At 38.9% G+C, this 12513-nt stretch overlaps 1 protein-coding gene across 9 annotated transcripts in view; it reads right to left on the minus strand.

Moving 5' to 3' along the window:
* SORCS2 (sortilin related VPS10 domain containing receptor 2) overlaps positions 1-12513 on the minus strand; it is a 361254-nt gene that overhangs the window by 35842 nt on the left and 312899 nt on the right. For all 9 annotated transcript variants that reach the window (XM_031060109.1, XM_031060108.1, XM_031060107.1 and 6 more), the window contains exons 14-18: positions 8186-8306; positions 6778-6911; positions 6054-6182; positions 4165-4336; positions 345-531 (exon numbers count right to left, since the gene is read on the minus strand). In XM_031060109.1, the coding sequence (XP_030915969.1) occupies positions 345-531; positions 4165-4336; positions 6054-6182; positions 6778-6911; positions 8186-8306 (743 nt within the window). The remainder of the gene's footprint in view (positions 1-344; positions 532-4164; positions 4337-6053; positions 6183-6777; positions 6912-8185; positions 8307-12513) is intronic.

The following is a 12513-nucleotide window of genomic DNA, read 5'->3' on the forward strand; positions in this document are numbered from 1 at the left end:
ACAAAGACATAGCTCAAAGTATTAAATTTTAGCTGCTAAGGCTGACAAGGGTTGTTGAATCAGGAAGATGGATCAAACCTGAAATTTATACTGAGGCATGCTTGTTATTTAAAAGATTAATAAACCATCCTTCTGCCAAATCCAAACAAAGCTGATTCTGACCTCCTACTGGATTAGGTATACAAGCCTCAGCATTAACAACACACAACAGTGCAAGACTGCATGAGGATGTCAAAAAAATACAGTCTTTCCTAACTGTGACTGGCAATTTTCTTTCCCCCTTCACAGCTGACATGAGGTTTGTACACAGTGGCCAAAGAAGGAAAACCAAAGAGCTGATTTACAGTTGACTTGGACGAACACCACAGCCTCGTCATGCCCAGCCACGTTCTCAGCCTTCACGGAGACGCGGTAAATCCCGGGATTCTCGTAGCGGTGACGGATGGGCTCTCCAGTCATCGTCAGGTTCACGTATATCGCCTTAAAGCCATCCCCAAGATCTACCTGGTATTTGGTACTCAATACATCACCCTAAAAGGAAAACACATCAAAAACATCTGCAATGGCCACAACCAAAATAGACAGGACACATGTTCATAACCTTTTACGGAATCACAACAGCGTTTTCAGCCCCAGTCAGACATCTTGACCCAACTGCAACAGCTGCAGTAAAACCACTACTGCCATGGCAATTACATTAGTGCAACAGATGCTGTGTGCACTAACAGAGAGAATACCATGTTTAGAGAGCAAGGTGCTACCTTAAGATTATATACCCCAGACCACTAACCAAGTTGTATGGCACAGAAACCATCACTCTTCTCTTAACGCAGCTGGACATTATGTAATATAATGGTGCAGGGCAGCCCCAAGTTCAAAAGTGATGCTCATGTGATTGTAAGCAGCTGAAGATTGCTATTTTAGCAATTTACTACTCATCACATGAGCTTCTAGTTTTTGCAGTTATAAAGTAAAATCAATTGGCTTAGATGTTCTCCACAGCACTTTCCAGCCATACATTCTCACTGTCAACCATGTGGCCTTTAAGACCCAAGCTGGGATCTTCATACAGAGTTGTAGAGCGTCACATTGAGCTACCAGCATGTTAAGAGTTAACATGCTCTAGTGCAAAATTAGATGCACGCTTAATAAAGCTGAGTTTGGGAAATGGTTTAAAAGTTCAGTCAAATAATTCTATCATGTCAAATAGCTCATGGAATTTATAATTCATAATACTTCTGGTAAGTGTTCCTTTAAGCGACACTGTGTTCCTGTGTCGTACCACAAGGCTGATACCACTGTCAGAGGACACACATGCCCATCATTCATGTTGTCATGGCATAGCTGCTCAAGAGAGAAATCAGGCCTGTGTCACATGGACCTGTCATTTGGATGCAGTCAAAGGAAAATTCATTTTAGCTGTGAGCAGCAACACTTTCTCAATGCTACTGGCAGCACTGCCTGAGCAAGGGGTCCTGATTCCTTGACCTCCAGCAGTGTGGATGTTTCTGCTTGCTTCCCAGAGATCATGGCAAGCTGCAGGGCTAGGCTTCATAGAAAAGCCTCTTTGTTGTGGAAACACAAGTATTGGTTTCAACAACTTCCTTTCCTCTATGAAAGGAATGTATACACCCATATGCTGGTCAAGCGACAGGAAAGGCCATCAAAGCAGAAAAGGACTGACATTAAAGTATTCAAAATCACTTCATTTCTCCAAAAGCCACTCTCCGAAATTGCTTTATTTCAAAATTTAATCCTAAAAGGCAGCACTAATGTAATTCTTTTCATGATGACAACGATCAGTGATTGCAATAATCTCCCCAGGAAACTGATGAATTATCCAGAATTCTATTCTATTCTATTCTATTCTATTCTATTCTATTCTATTCTATTCTATTCTATTGATTTAGCAGGAGAGGTGCCAGGCATCTTATCCAGCTCTATGCTTTTTCCAAGAGAGGTTGGACCAGATGATCCTTGAGGTCCCTTCCAACCTGTCAGTCTATATTTCTATGATTCTTTGAAAATCAAAGGAGGTTCCATGCCTAGAACCCATGTACCCTGCCATTACCTTTCCAAAAGGAAGGAAAACATACTATTATTTCCTCCTTTTATTATTTCACAGTGTGGATAATTTTCGTCCATGTTTTATCACATGAAACAACATTGCTTATAATGTAAAAAATACCCATAATAAGGAACCTGTAGGATTATCAAATACCTAAGCACCATATTTACAGACACATAAAGGACTGTGAAAGGCTCTTCATTGTGAATAGTTTTTTCCCAAATAACACCTTTACTTTGACAACAGAAGAGGAGAATTTTGCAGAGGAGATAATATATTATTAAAGTTTAAAGCAGAAGAGATATCTCCTTGCCAGCAATTCAGTAAGCGGAATCTCTTTAGATGACATCAGCTTGCATGCAATTCTTTTTCACTCTGTCTAATGCTAACAAGTGTCCATGCATTTTTTTTCCAGGTGAGACAGAAACCAGCATTGAAAGACAGTAGGGGAAGGTTCTCTTAGTGTTTTATTCTAATAACTTCCCTAGTGTAAAGATGAGGGTGCTTTCTTCAAAACACCAGGATATTTCTATTTCCTGACCAGTAAAGACAGAGTATGGAGAGATAGCAAACCAGTGACAAAGGGAAAAGGCAGATAAAACTATAAGGAATTGGGGCATCCACTTCCATAAAAAATAGGAGATTGTCATGACATTATTTATTCATATATTCAGCCAACAAAATTTAGGAAAAACTACGACCATGATGGTGTATTTATTTGTTGTTACTATTTCTAATGAGTGTTGCAAACTGCCCAAAATGTACCAGAAGCCTGCTTCCTTTCCTCTCTGATGTCTGGTATTCCTGCATCTAACAACATGCATTCACAGAAACCAGCAAATTAATTTTGTTCACCAGAGAATGCAGTATGTTTTGGTTTGTTGTAGTAGAGCTGATTCTTAAATTCAATAATTGTTATGAATTCTCATTGGACGTTGTCATACAGATTAAGTCCTAAGCAGTGCTCAGAACATTTGAGTTTAAATATTATTCTTAGCCATAGAGGGCACCAAACTGCTATATTTCTTCTAAATCCATCTTCCTCTTTGATGTATGGAGCAAAGAGTACACCAAAAGACACAGCAAGGGATTCTCTTCAAGATCCCTTATTTCTGGAGATTTTTGAATAATTTTAAATGTTTTTCATATTGCCACAGAGATTCATTAAAGCTTCAGTAGGAAGAAAGTCAAACTGCCAATCAAAATCATTAGAGTCCAAATTGTAACCAAATGCTCTTGGCTTACAATAAACATTTCCAAACAAACTCTAACAAGAGAAGGCAGCAGGACTTGCCACACAAACTGCTGGGGCACTGCACGCACTGGGACAGAGCCTGTGAAGCATTAAGCAGCCCAGTGCTCTGCATGTAACCTTCTTGATTCTATTACAGAAATAAATCCCAAGTGCTCGATTTATACAGCACAGGTTTGCCAAAATGTGTGAACTTTCTTCAAGTTCTTGCAAACCAGTGGGGTTAGCCAGGATTACAATACTCTGGTAACCTGAGCAGAGCAGTTATAGCTTAATGCTAAAAAACAAGCATGAGAAAACAAACCCATTGCAAACAATTCATCCAAGAGTTACTCGCTGCTGTTGGTCAGGGCCTTAGGGAATTGTCTCTCAATAAACAGAAAAAAACCCTGTATCTTTGGCAAAACAACTAATATATAAAAATATTCTTATGCTGAGCTATTTGCTGATTTCTGTAAGTCTTTGCCTCATTCCTTTCTGAAAGGCTGATTCTCAAAAACACTTAAACCCAAGTATTAAATGTTCTCTCAATTTTTGTTCTTCTCTGATACAGCAGTTGAAGTTTTCAGTCCACGAAGACTTTGTTAATCCAGTTACTCTGACTTTCCAAGAAACCAGTGCTTTTTCTGCTGAGGAGAGAAATCCTGTTCTGCGTGTGGAATTTCGAGATTCACTGAGTTTACTGGCTTATCTTATTCACTTGAAATCAAGTTTCAGTATTTAGAAAGCTGTTAATATTTGTCTCAAGCAGAAATTAATCTTCAGTCAGCAGCAAAACAGGTAGGAATGAAACTAACCCTAAAATCAGCAATTCAACTTCCATGTAGCCAATGTTTATTACTACCTGCTCTTGCTGGACAATGAAGGTGATGTCTTCCCCAGGCCTTACAGCCAGACTTTCTTCTCTGATGCTGATCTGAAGTCCCTTGGGAGCAATCAATGGACACATATGGCGTGCTAAGTTCTGCTGCAGGTCTACTCCACCTTCACACACATTAGAAACAACTTTCCTGTACCTGCAAAAACAGTAAACAGTGGGCACAGTGAGTTGGAGGTAAGCAAAAGAATGCCAGCAAAGGCACCAAATGCATGTGTGATTGAGGCTACTGCATTTTCCTTGGGTTCACAAAGAGAGAAGATTGCAAATGATCCAAGCCAACTAACAACACAAGTACTTTCACCGGGGGTACTTTCATTGCCTTTACTGGGGAAACCTGCTAAAGAAAGGGCGTGCAGCATGGACGAGAATTTCACTCGCATGCATTGGAAGATTCTGTGTTTTCCAACTTAGAAACATGCCTGACTAGCCCTCGGGGACCTAGACAGTCTGCTGTCCTCTCTGTCATCCCCTTTTCTAGCATCCAAGTCTTCAATGGTCTAGAAGTCTTGGTTCAAATCCCACAGATCAGGAAGAAATTAGACCAAACAACTTTTACATTAACCCAGAACTAATTGCTTAACTCCTGCTTCCAAATCCATTCGTTTCTTAAAACACTTAAAGCATTTGTTTAATACAACCATATAAATAGTGAAAGGACTCACACTTTTAAAGTGCTAATAATGAAACGGTCGGATGTGTACAGTAATTATTTACAGATCACTTTCACACAGGTATGCTAGTTTTAAACATCCTTTACGATCAGAGCTACATTTCATTCTTTTGAATTCCCACTCTGTATACCCCAGCTGTCAGCCACAACCCAAAAGGCAGCATTTTCCTCTGTAAGGTAAATATACACAGAGACTGTGATTCTATTGCCAGATTGGACATTTCAGCATTTGGTTCTCATCTCTACAACTGACTGTGATGGTGTTATGATAAGCCAGAATAGATGCCAGCTGCAAGTTATTCTCAGCACAGACGTCAGACTACATTGTAGTGTATATTCTATGCAGCATTGTTTATAGTTACTAAAGCTTTCCTTTGATTCTGAGTGTCCCATATGGTCAGGAAAAGAATCTGTTCTCCACAGAACTCCTTACCCTTATGGAAGTGAGAAACTTGGAAATTCTGTGAGATGTTGTCAGTTCCTCAGAGTAATTCATTGGATCCAAACTGAAAATTACTCTGAACCCAAGAAATGAGCTAAAAGGCCATGAACATTCCTATCAGAAGTGTAATAATAGATACAAAATATTATCAAAAAAATTGAAATTTTGAAAAGACAGCTCACCCTCTTCTCAAACGGATTAGTTTTTAAACTGCTGTGAACACACAAGGCAATATTTTCCTTTCATTAGTCTGTAGGAACCTTCTGCTCATGCTCTGTGTCAGAATCAGAACTGTTTTTACAGTTTGCCTAATTTACATTTCATAGAAACATAGACTGGTTCAGGTTGGAAGAGACCTCTCTATTAACCCTCTTGTCATGGGCAGGGACACCTTGCACTAGACCAGGTTTCTCAAAGCCCCCTCCAACCTGGCCTTCAACACTTCCAGGTATGAGGAATTCACAGCTTCTCTGGGCAACCTGTGCTAGTGCCTCACCACTCATACAGCAAAGAATTTTCTCCTATTATCTAATCCAAACCTTCACTCCTTCAGTTGGAGGCCATTTCCCCTTGTCTTGTCACTACGTGTCCTTGTGTAAAGTCTCTCTCCAGCTCTCTTGTAGACTCCATTTAAGTATTTAAATATTAATTTCTTTTAAACCACATTTGAGGCTGCTGATTGAAATATTCTACCCCTCTCTGGAAGCGTCATCAAGCCCATGAAATGCAAAATCAGCTTACCCAGTGCTGCTGGTGTATGCCTGCCCCAACACACAGTCTTCAGGAGGTGCTTCTGGGTTAAACCAAAAGTCAGCAAAGCATTTGCTCGACTCCAGCTTCAGAGGTGCAGAGCGCTCAAACCCGTAATCACTGAAAAACATCAACACCAAACATGCTACTACCCCCACTTCACTCTGCAATCCAGTATGGGGTGAATGAGACTACATTTTTCAAAGTCAACATATTTTTTCAGTGTTATTCTACTGGATGAACATACAAGTTGATGAAGCCAATTCTGTTCTAATTTCAGTGGGAGTTGTGTACACTTGGTGGAAAAACTGGTTGCAATTACTCTGTCAGTTCTGCAAAATTACCTCCCTTGGTAAAAAAAGATTTTTTTAAAGGTTTCCTTTGACTCCTTTGACACTCAGACCAACCACTTCTTTTCTTTTCTTTTTTTTTTTTTTTTAAGCTTGCCTTTAAAATTAATTCAATGGTCATTTTTCAAGTCTTGATCAATAGAGAAAAACATCAGGATCTGTTCAGTCAGGTGAAACAAATACTTAAACATGGCAACATTTTTAAACAAATGCAAGTGCAAAAGAAAGCTGTTATTCAATAACAGGTTTCTCATTTGCTTATACATGGCTATGGGAACAGGGGCAAAAGGAGGAAAATAAACCCATCTCAAACTCTACTTAAATATTTATTAGAAATAAGTCAAAAGGCCCACAGACAGACTCACCATAAGTAATCAGTGTTCACACATTCACAAACTTTGGATGTGAGAGCTGAGGTGAAACTTTTTCCTTTAATGCACCAAGATGAAATCTTCCTCTTCCGAAAGCTTCTCTGCTGGCCCATGATGCAACGATCACCCTGAATATCAAAGCACTGGACTTATTGCAACAGAACCTCCACAAACAGACCCTGTGTTGTCCTGAGAAAGGCTGGTCTTGCTGCCAAGACTATAAACCTTATCAACCCTCTGATCTCAGATATATAGGTATAGAAAGCCCTCATATCCACTGCTGTCCACTAACAGGTCATTACAGAGTTGTAACATAGGCTATATTTCCAGGACACAAATCTGAAGATGCACATGAAAATGCAAGTGCAATTTATGTTTCATGAGTGCCCAACCTGCATGCAGAGCTCAGAATGGCCATTTAAAAATTTCATCTGGCTGCAGATAGCTGAACTTCTCTAAATCATCATATCTCATGTTGGCTGTCCATTTGAAGCACCAACCATGAGGACACAGAATGAACTCTCTCTATGCACACTCCATTGGTAAATGGGCAGCTGCAAGTACTCTGCCAAAGTCATTTTAGTAGTTTCTAATTTCTGAAAGATATTTCAATGCCAATACGCCAAGATACTGTTACTCTTCAGGCTCAGATCTGTGTAACATTCTTTGTATACACACAGCAGTCTCAACCAGGAGGTGTAAAATTAGTCATGAGAACTAAAAAATGAGAGCTGGAGTAACACTTAGTAGTATGCAAAAAATAAACCAACCCTGGTGGAAGAAGTAAAACATAAAAATCAGAATTATTATGAATAAATATGATGTGTTCCATTTAATAAAAAATTCCACCACATATTGGTCTCTTTAATCAGTACTTTGTCCAGAAATTTAGCTTCTGAAAAGTGGATTTGGCCAGAGCATTGTGATTAGCACAGCCTTAGTGCATTACTGCAGAAAGGGTATTGCCCAAAACAACTGGACTCCATTACATGATTGGTCCACTGAGATCCTAAATTACTTCTGGAATGGACTTTACTAATGGCAATTTATATATGAGTATGGTATGTGGTCAGGAAGTTGGCAGAACATGACTACATGTTGAAATTGTTTCAATCAATATTACACACTTCACTTCATGGGACATGCCTCCCAACCCAGCAGGACCACCTATTATTATGGCAGCCCCCCAGATATACTTCTGCCTTTTTTGGGACACAGATCACACAACCAAAGGGAACACAAAATCCTCTCTGACTTTAAACTCCAGCGAAATCAGCATAAGGAGACTAAGCTGTGGGTGTAGCATCCGAATTCAATTTGGAAACATTTTCTTAGCACGCAACTCTATATGAATCTGAGAGCTACGGAAAAGTTTTGTCAGTTAACATAAAACTGTGAATACCTGCAGATTTGTGAGCTCCCAAGATTCATAGTCTTCATCAGTGCACTCCCTGGGGAAGGATGGTCTGAAGTCCACCTTCACCAGTTCCCAGTCTGAACGGTAGCTGATATGTCCAAAGACTCTGAACAAAAGACCAAAAGGAAACTCTGACTGCAAAGAAATACCATACAGCTGAGATTCAAAGTTTCAGTCTTATCTTTTCCTATCCACAGTCGTAGTTCTCTGCTAAAAGGTGCCAGGTTAATTTTTCTTCCGCTTCTATTCCTCTTCTATGTACAATGAGTCTAGCTAGGAAACATTTGTCAATTGTGTGAAACTTTACAATGAAGAGATAGAACTCATATGTTAAAGGTTTTTTTCTGTAGCAAAGTATCCAGAAATTAAATAGGAAATAATATTTTCTAATTTGGAATGAAATTTTTGTCTATTATCTTGCTATGTGAAACAGACAGTTCTCAGATTTTGACAGGAAGCTCAGATCAGGGAGCAGAAACCCAGATCACCAGAGTCAGTTTCCAGCTTTGTTGCTCATTCCTTATGATTTGCAATTTCTTCAGTTGTTTTTCTTGCGGGATTTTGTGTTAATTTCTACAGTCTTCAGATGGCAATGTGCTATTGTTAAACTCACAGCATTATCATGATATTTTTTTTATTTCTAAGGAATACACTACGTCTTCACAGTGTGCTGGAGAACTCAGAGTCTCTTCTTCATTTCAGATAGTTCAATGTATAACAAAAACCAGCCACAAATGGTATAATTTTTGTGGGTAGTGGGGAAATAAAAAAAAGGAAATCTCATTGCTTTAAAAAACAAGCTGCACTTTCAAAGTAGACAACATTTTAAAGTTAGAATCTTTATTTCCAAAACAAAATGGGTACATATGACATCCAAGAACAAATTAGAAAGGATAAGACTCTTTTTGGGCAAAAGTAAAATGTATTTGTGGTTTGTATCAGGCTTATGTGACTTACTTGCCAAAGAATTTACGGTTAATTCTGAAGCCAACAATTTCTGTGCTGTTCATACTGCACAGAGTTCATATTCCAAGCTTTAGTATCGTCCAAAGTAATTAATTCCTTTTGTTTTGCCCTCAGTTTTGTCCAAATCCAGGCACAGCAGGAACAGTACAGTTTTAGTAAAATCATTATGCAGTGCCCAGTCATTTCTCTTGTCCTGAATTCCAGGTTCAGATTGGAACTGGAGTAGACCAGAAGTGATTGATTCTCTCCAGCACAGAGGCAATACACAAAGCGTGTTCCCTGGTAAATGGCTTACTACACTGAAATCTACCAAAAAGGCTGAAAAACAGTTCACAGAGACTAAAGATGTACAGTGATTTCCCCCTTTCCTTTCTGGTGTCTTTGCTTCTGCTCCACAGCAGAGAGCTGTAGATATCAATAGGTTATTGCTCACAATGCTCCCATTATAATGACTGGACAACCCATGCTCACAGGAAACCACACATCAAGCAGTACAGTTAATTAAACAACATATATGCATTTAGTTTGTATGTCTTACTCTTTCCTTGTAAGGCTCTGAGATTAAAGGACTTGGATCATCTAATTCCTTTCCTTCTAAATGTACTTATGTTTCAGAAGTAGAAGCAATGCACACAAACTAAAAAATGTGGCTCAGTCCACTGGCTGTATGTGCACATAGGTGTGTGGTCCCATTTCTCTCATTGAGCCTAAGGGTTTGGTTCTTTTTTCTGGTTCAGCTGGATCCTAAGAGCTGCTGTCACCATATAATCTTATTCACTGCTAGTTACATACTCAATAAAGTGTCTACTTAGGTGGTCTCTTGCTTTTTCCACAATGCCTGTTTCAATATGACTGGGTTTGCTGACAGACAGGAAGTGTCTTTTGTATGCAAAATGTCCGGTACCTTTTTCCTAAAATCTTTGTTTCTCTGTACAAGGTACTTACATAAGGCAGATTCACCATGTGCTTATGCAACTACCTACCTCAGTGATTGCTGCTCCAGGCATCACAAAACTTCACAAATTTACTATATTTCTTTTATTAACTCATTCATAAAAATATACATTCAAGTGCAAGTAGCCAAGTCCTGTTAAAGCTTCACTCCTGCCTCAAGAAAAGTATTTTCTACAGAACAAATGAAATTTCCTCCATTTGTGTTAGCTATCTCAGGCAGATTAGTCAAGGAAAGAGGAAGAAAGGAGGCGGTGTTTTGAGTTCAAGGCAGAACAGAATAGTGACATCCTCCTGAAAACAAAATCTCTGAAGTATTATTAATGATCTTTGAAATCTCATGAGGATGATTCCAAACAACTATGGCAAGGGAAAGATGTTGCTTATATATATAAATATGCACACACAACCACACATACACATTTATGTGTGTATATAGAACCAGAGATATAAAAGAGCAAAACAGAGCTCAGTGAGTTAGAGAATTAATTTTGATATCCACGGAGATACCAAACAAATTATTGAGCTATCCACTTCTAAGCACCTTGGAGATAATTAAAATGATAACAAACAGCTACCACGGATTTATCTAAACCAAATCATGTCAAACTAATGTAATTTTCTCCTTTTACAGGGTAACTGGCTTAGTGGATAAAGGAAAGAAAAAAATGTAGCATATTTTGACCTTTGTTAAAACTGTTACACATTTCTACCTGACATTGTCTCAATGTAAAAAAGAAAACAGTGCAGATAAAATCACTGTGAAGAGGAATGGAAATACATATTGAATTAGAAGAATCCATTTTCAAAAGGTAGTTATCAAATAAAGAATATTTTGAGATATGTATCACAAAGAGATGACGGGTCCACAGTCAATATTTTCATTAACAATTGTGGTCAAATAAGAAAGACAAAAAATTTTGCTGGTAACACACAAAGAAGGGAGTGGACATGATGGAAGCAATGTTCAGAAATCAATATGATGACATACTCCAAAACCAAGCAAAAAGTAGTCCTTGCAAAAAAAGAAACCCAAACCCATATCAAAGGTGGAAACCAAAATGGAAAATAACTTTCACATATCAAATAAAAGACTTGGGTAATTCTGTCAAATTAAAACAAGAATGAAGTGTTGCTGCAAACTAAGAAAGACTAATTCTAGGTTGTATTCAGAACTCGAAAACAGAAGACATGGAGGTAATTATTTTGATAAACTTGGCACTGGCCTCTTGAAGAATATTGTGTCTAATTTTGGATTTTACATGCATATTTACAGACCCACTAAAAATGAATCTGAAGAGGGGCAAAATGACTGATAAGCTGCTAAGAAAATGTAACCAACGAAGAATGATTGAAAGAATTGGGTTTTCCACTGGAATAGATAAAGCTGAGAAGTACAACAAAATGTTTGCAGAGTCCTGTTACAGAGTAAAGAGCTGTCTTCAAAGAGACCTGGAGGAAGGGCAAGAAAGACTAAGGACAAGGATAAATTTAAAAGATACTGTCACATTATTCTCTAATTTTTTCTCAGTACTGGTGAGTTTACATGTGAAGTACTGGGTCTAGTTCTGGGCTCCCCAGTACAAGTGAGAGATGGAATTACTGGAGGGAGTCCAACAAAAGGCTGTGAAGGGATGAAGGGGCTGGGGAGCAGCTCTCCTAAGAGGAGAGGTTGAGAGAAGTGGGACTGTTCAGCCCAAAGAAGAGCAGGCTCAGGGGAAACCGTTAAAAACTGTCTATAAATATCTGGAGGGAAGGTACTAAGAAGATTCTTTGCTAGGATTGGAGCCAGGTCTTGAGCAGCGCCCAGTGACAGGGTCAGAGGCAACAGACTCCAAATGAAACACAGGAAATCTTCTTGGAACATCAGAAATCAACATTTCTGCTGTGAGCGTACATTGTTACAGGGGCCCAGAGATGTTGGAGTGTCCACCCTTGGAGAAATTCAAAAGCCATCTGGGAACAGCTCTGTGTGACTGGCTCTGGATGGGTGCGTGTGAGCAAAGGGGTTTGACCAGATCATCTCCAGAGGTCACTTCCCACCTCAACAATTTTATGATTCTAGAATTCTGTGGAAGTTACGATTCAAGATGTTGAAGTTGTTCATTCTGCCCCACTAGAGTGAGAAATTAGAAAATATCAAGATTATAGACAGAGGTTAGATAAATATTGTCCAGTTCCACACCCTATAATAACAGAAAAACTATAGAAGTTACTCTGGAAATTATGCAAAATCTACTGGGCTAATATGGCAGCTATGAACAAACCATACGTGCAAACAGCAAAGCCACTGTTTCAGGGGGTGAACTGCAACATTCTCTTCCATGGATTTTTAGCAGAAGACTGAAATGACATTTCTGCACGTTGGTCCAGTCTCTTGGAAAAAAAAAAAGGAA

The sequence above is a fragment of the Geospiza fortis genome, unplaced genomic scaffold (genome assembly GCF_000277835.1).
Source record: "Geospiza fortis unplaced genomic scaffold, GeoFor_1.0 scaffold147, whole genome shotgun sequence".
NCBI classification, from domain to species: Eukaryota; Metazoa; Chordata; class Aves; order Passeriformes; family Thraupidae; genus Geospiza; species Geospiza fortis.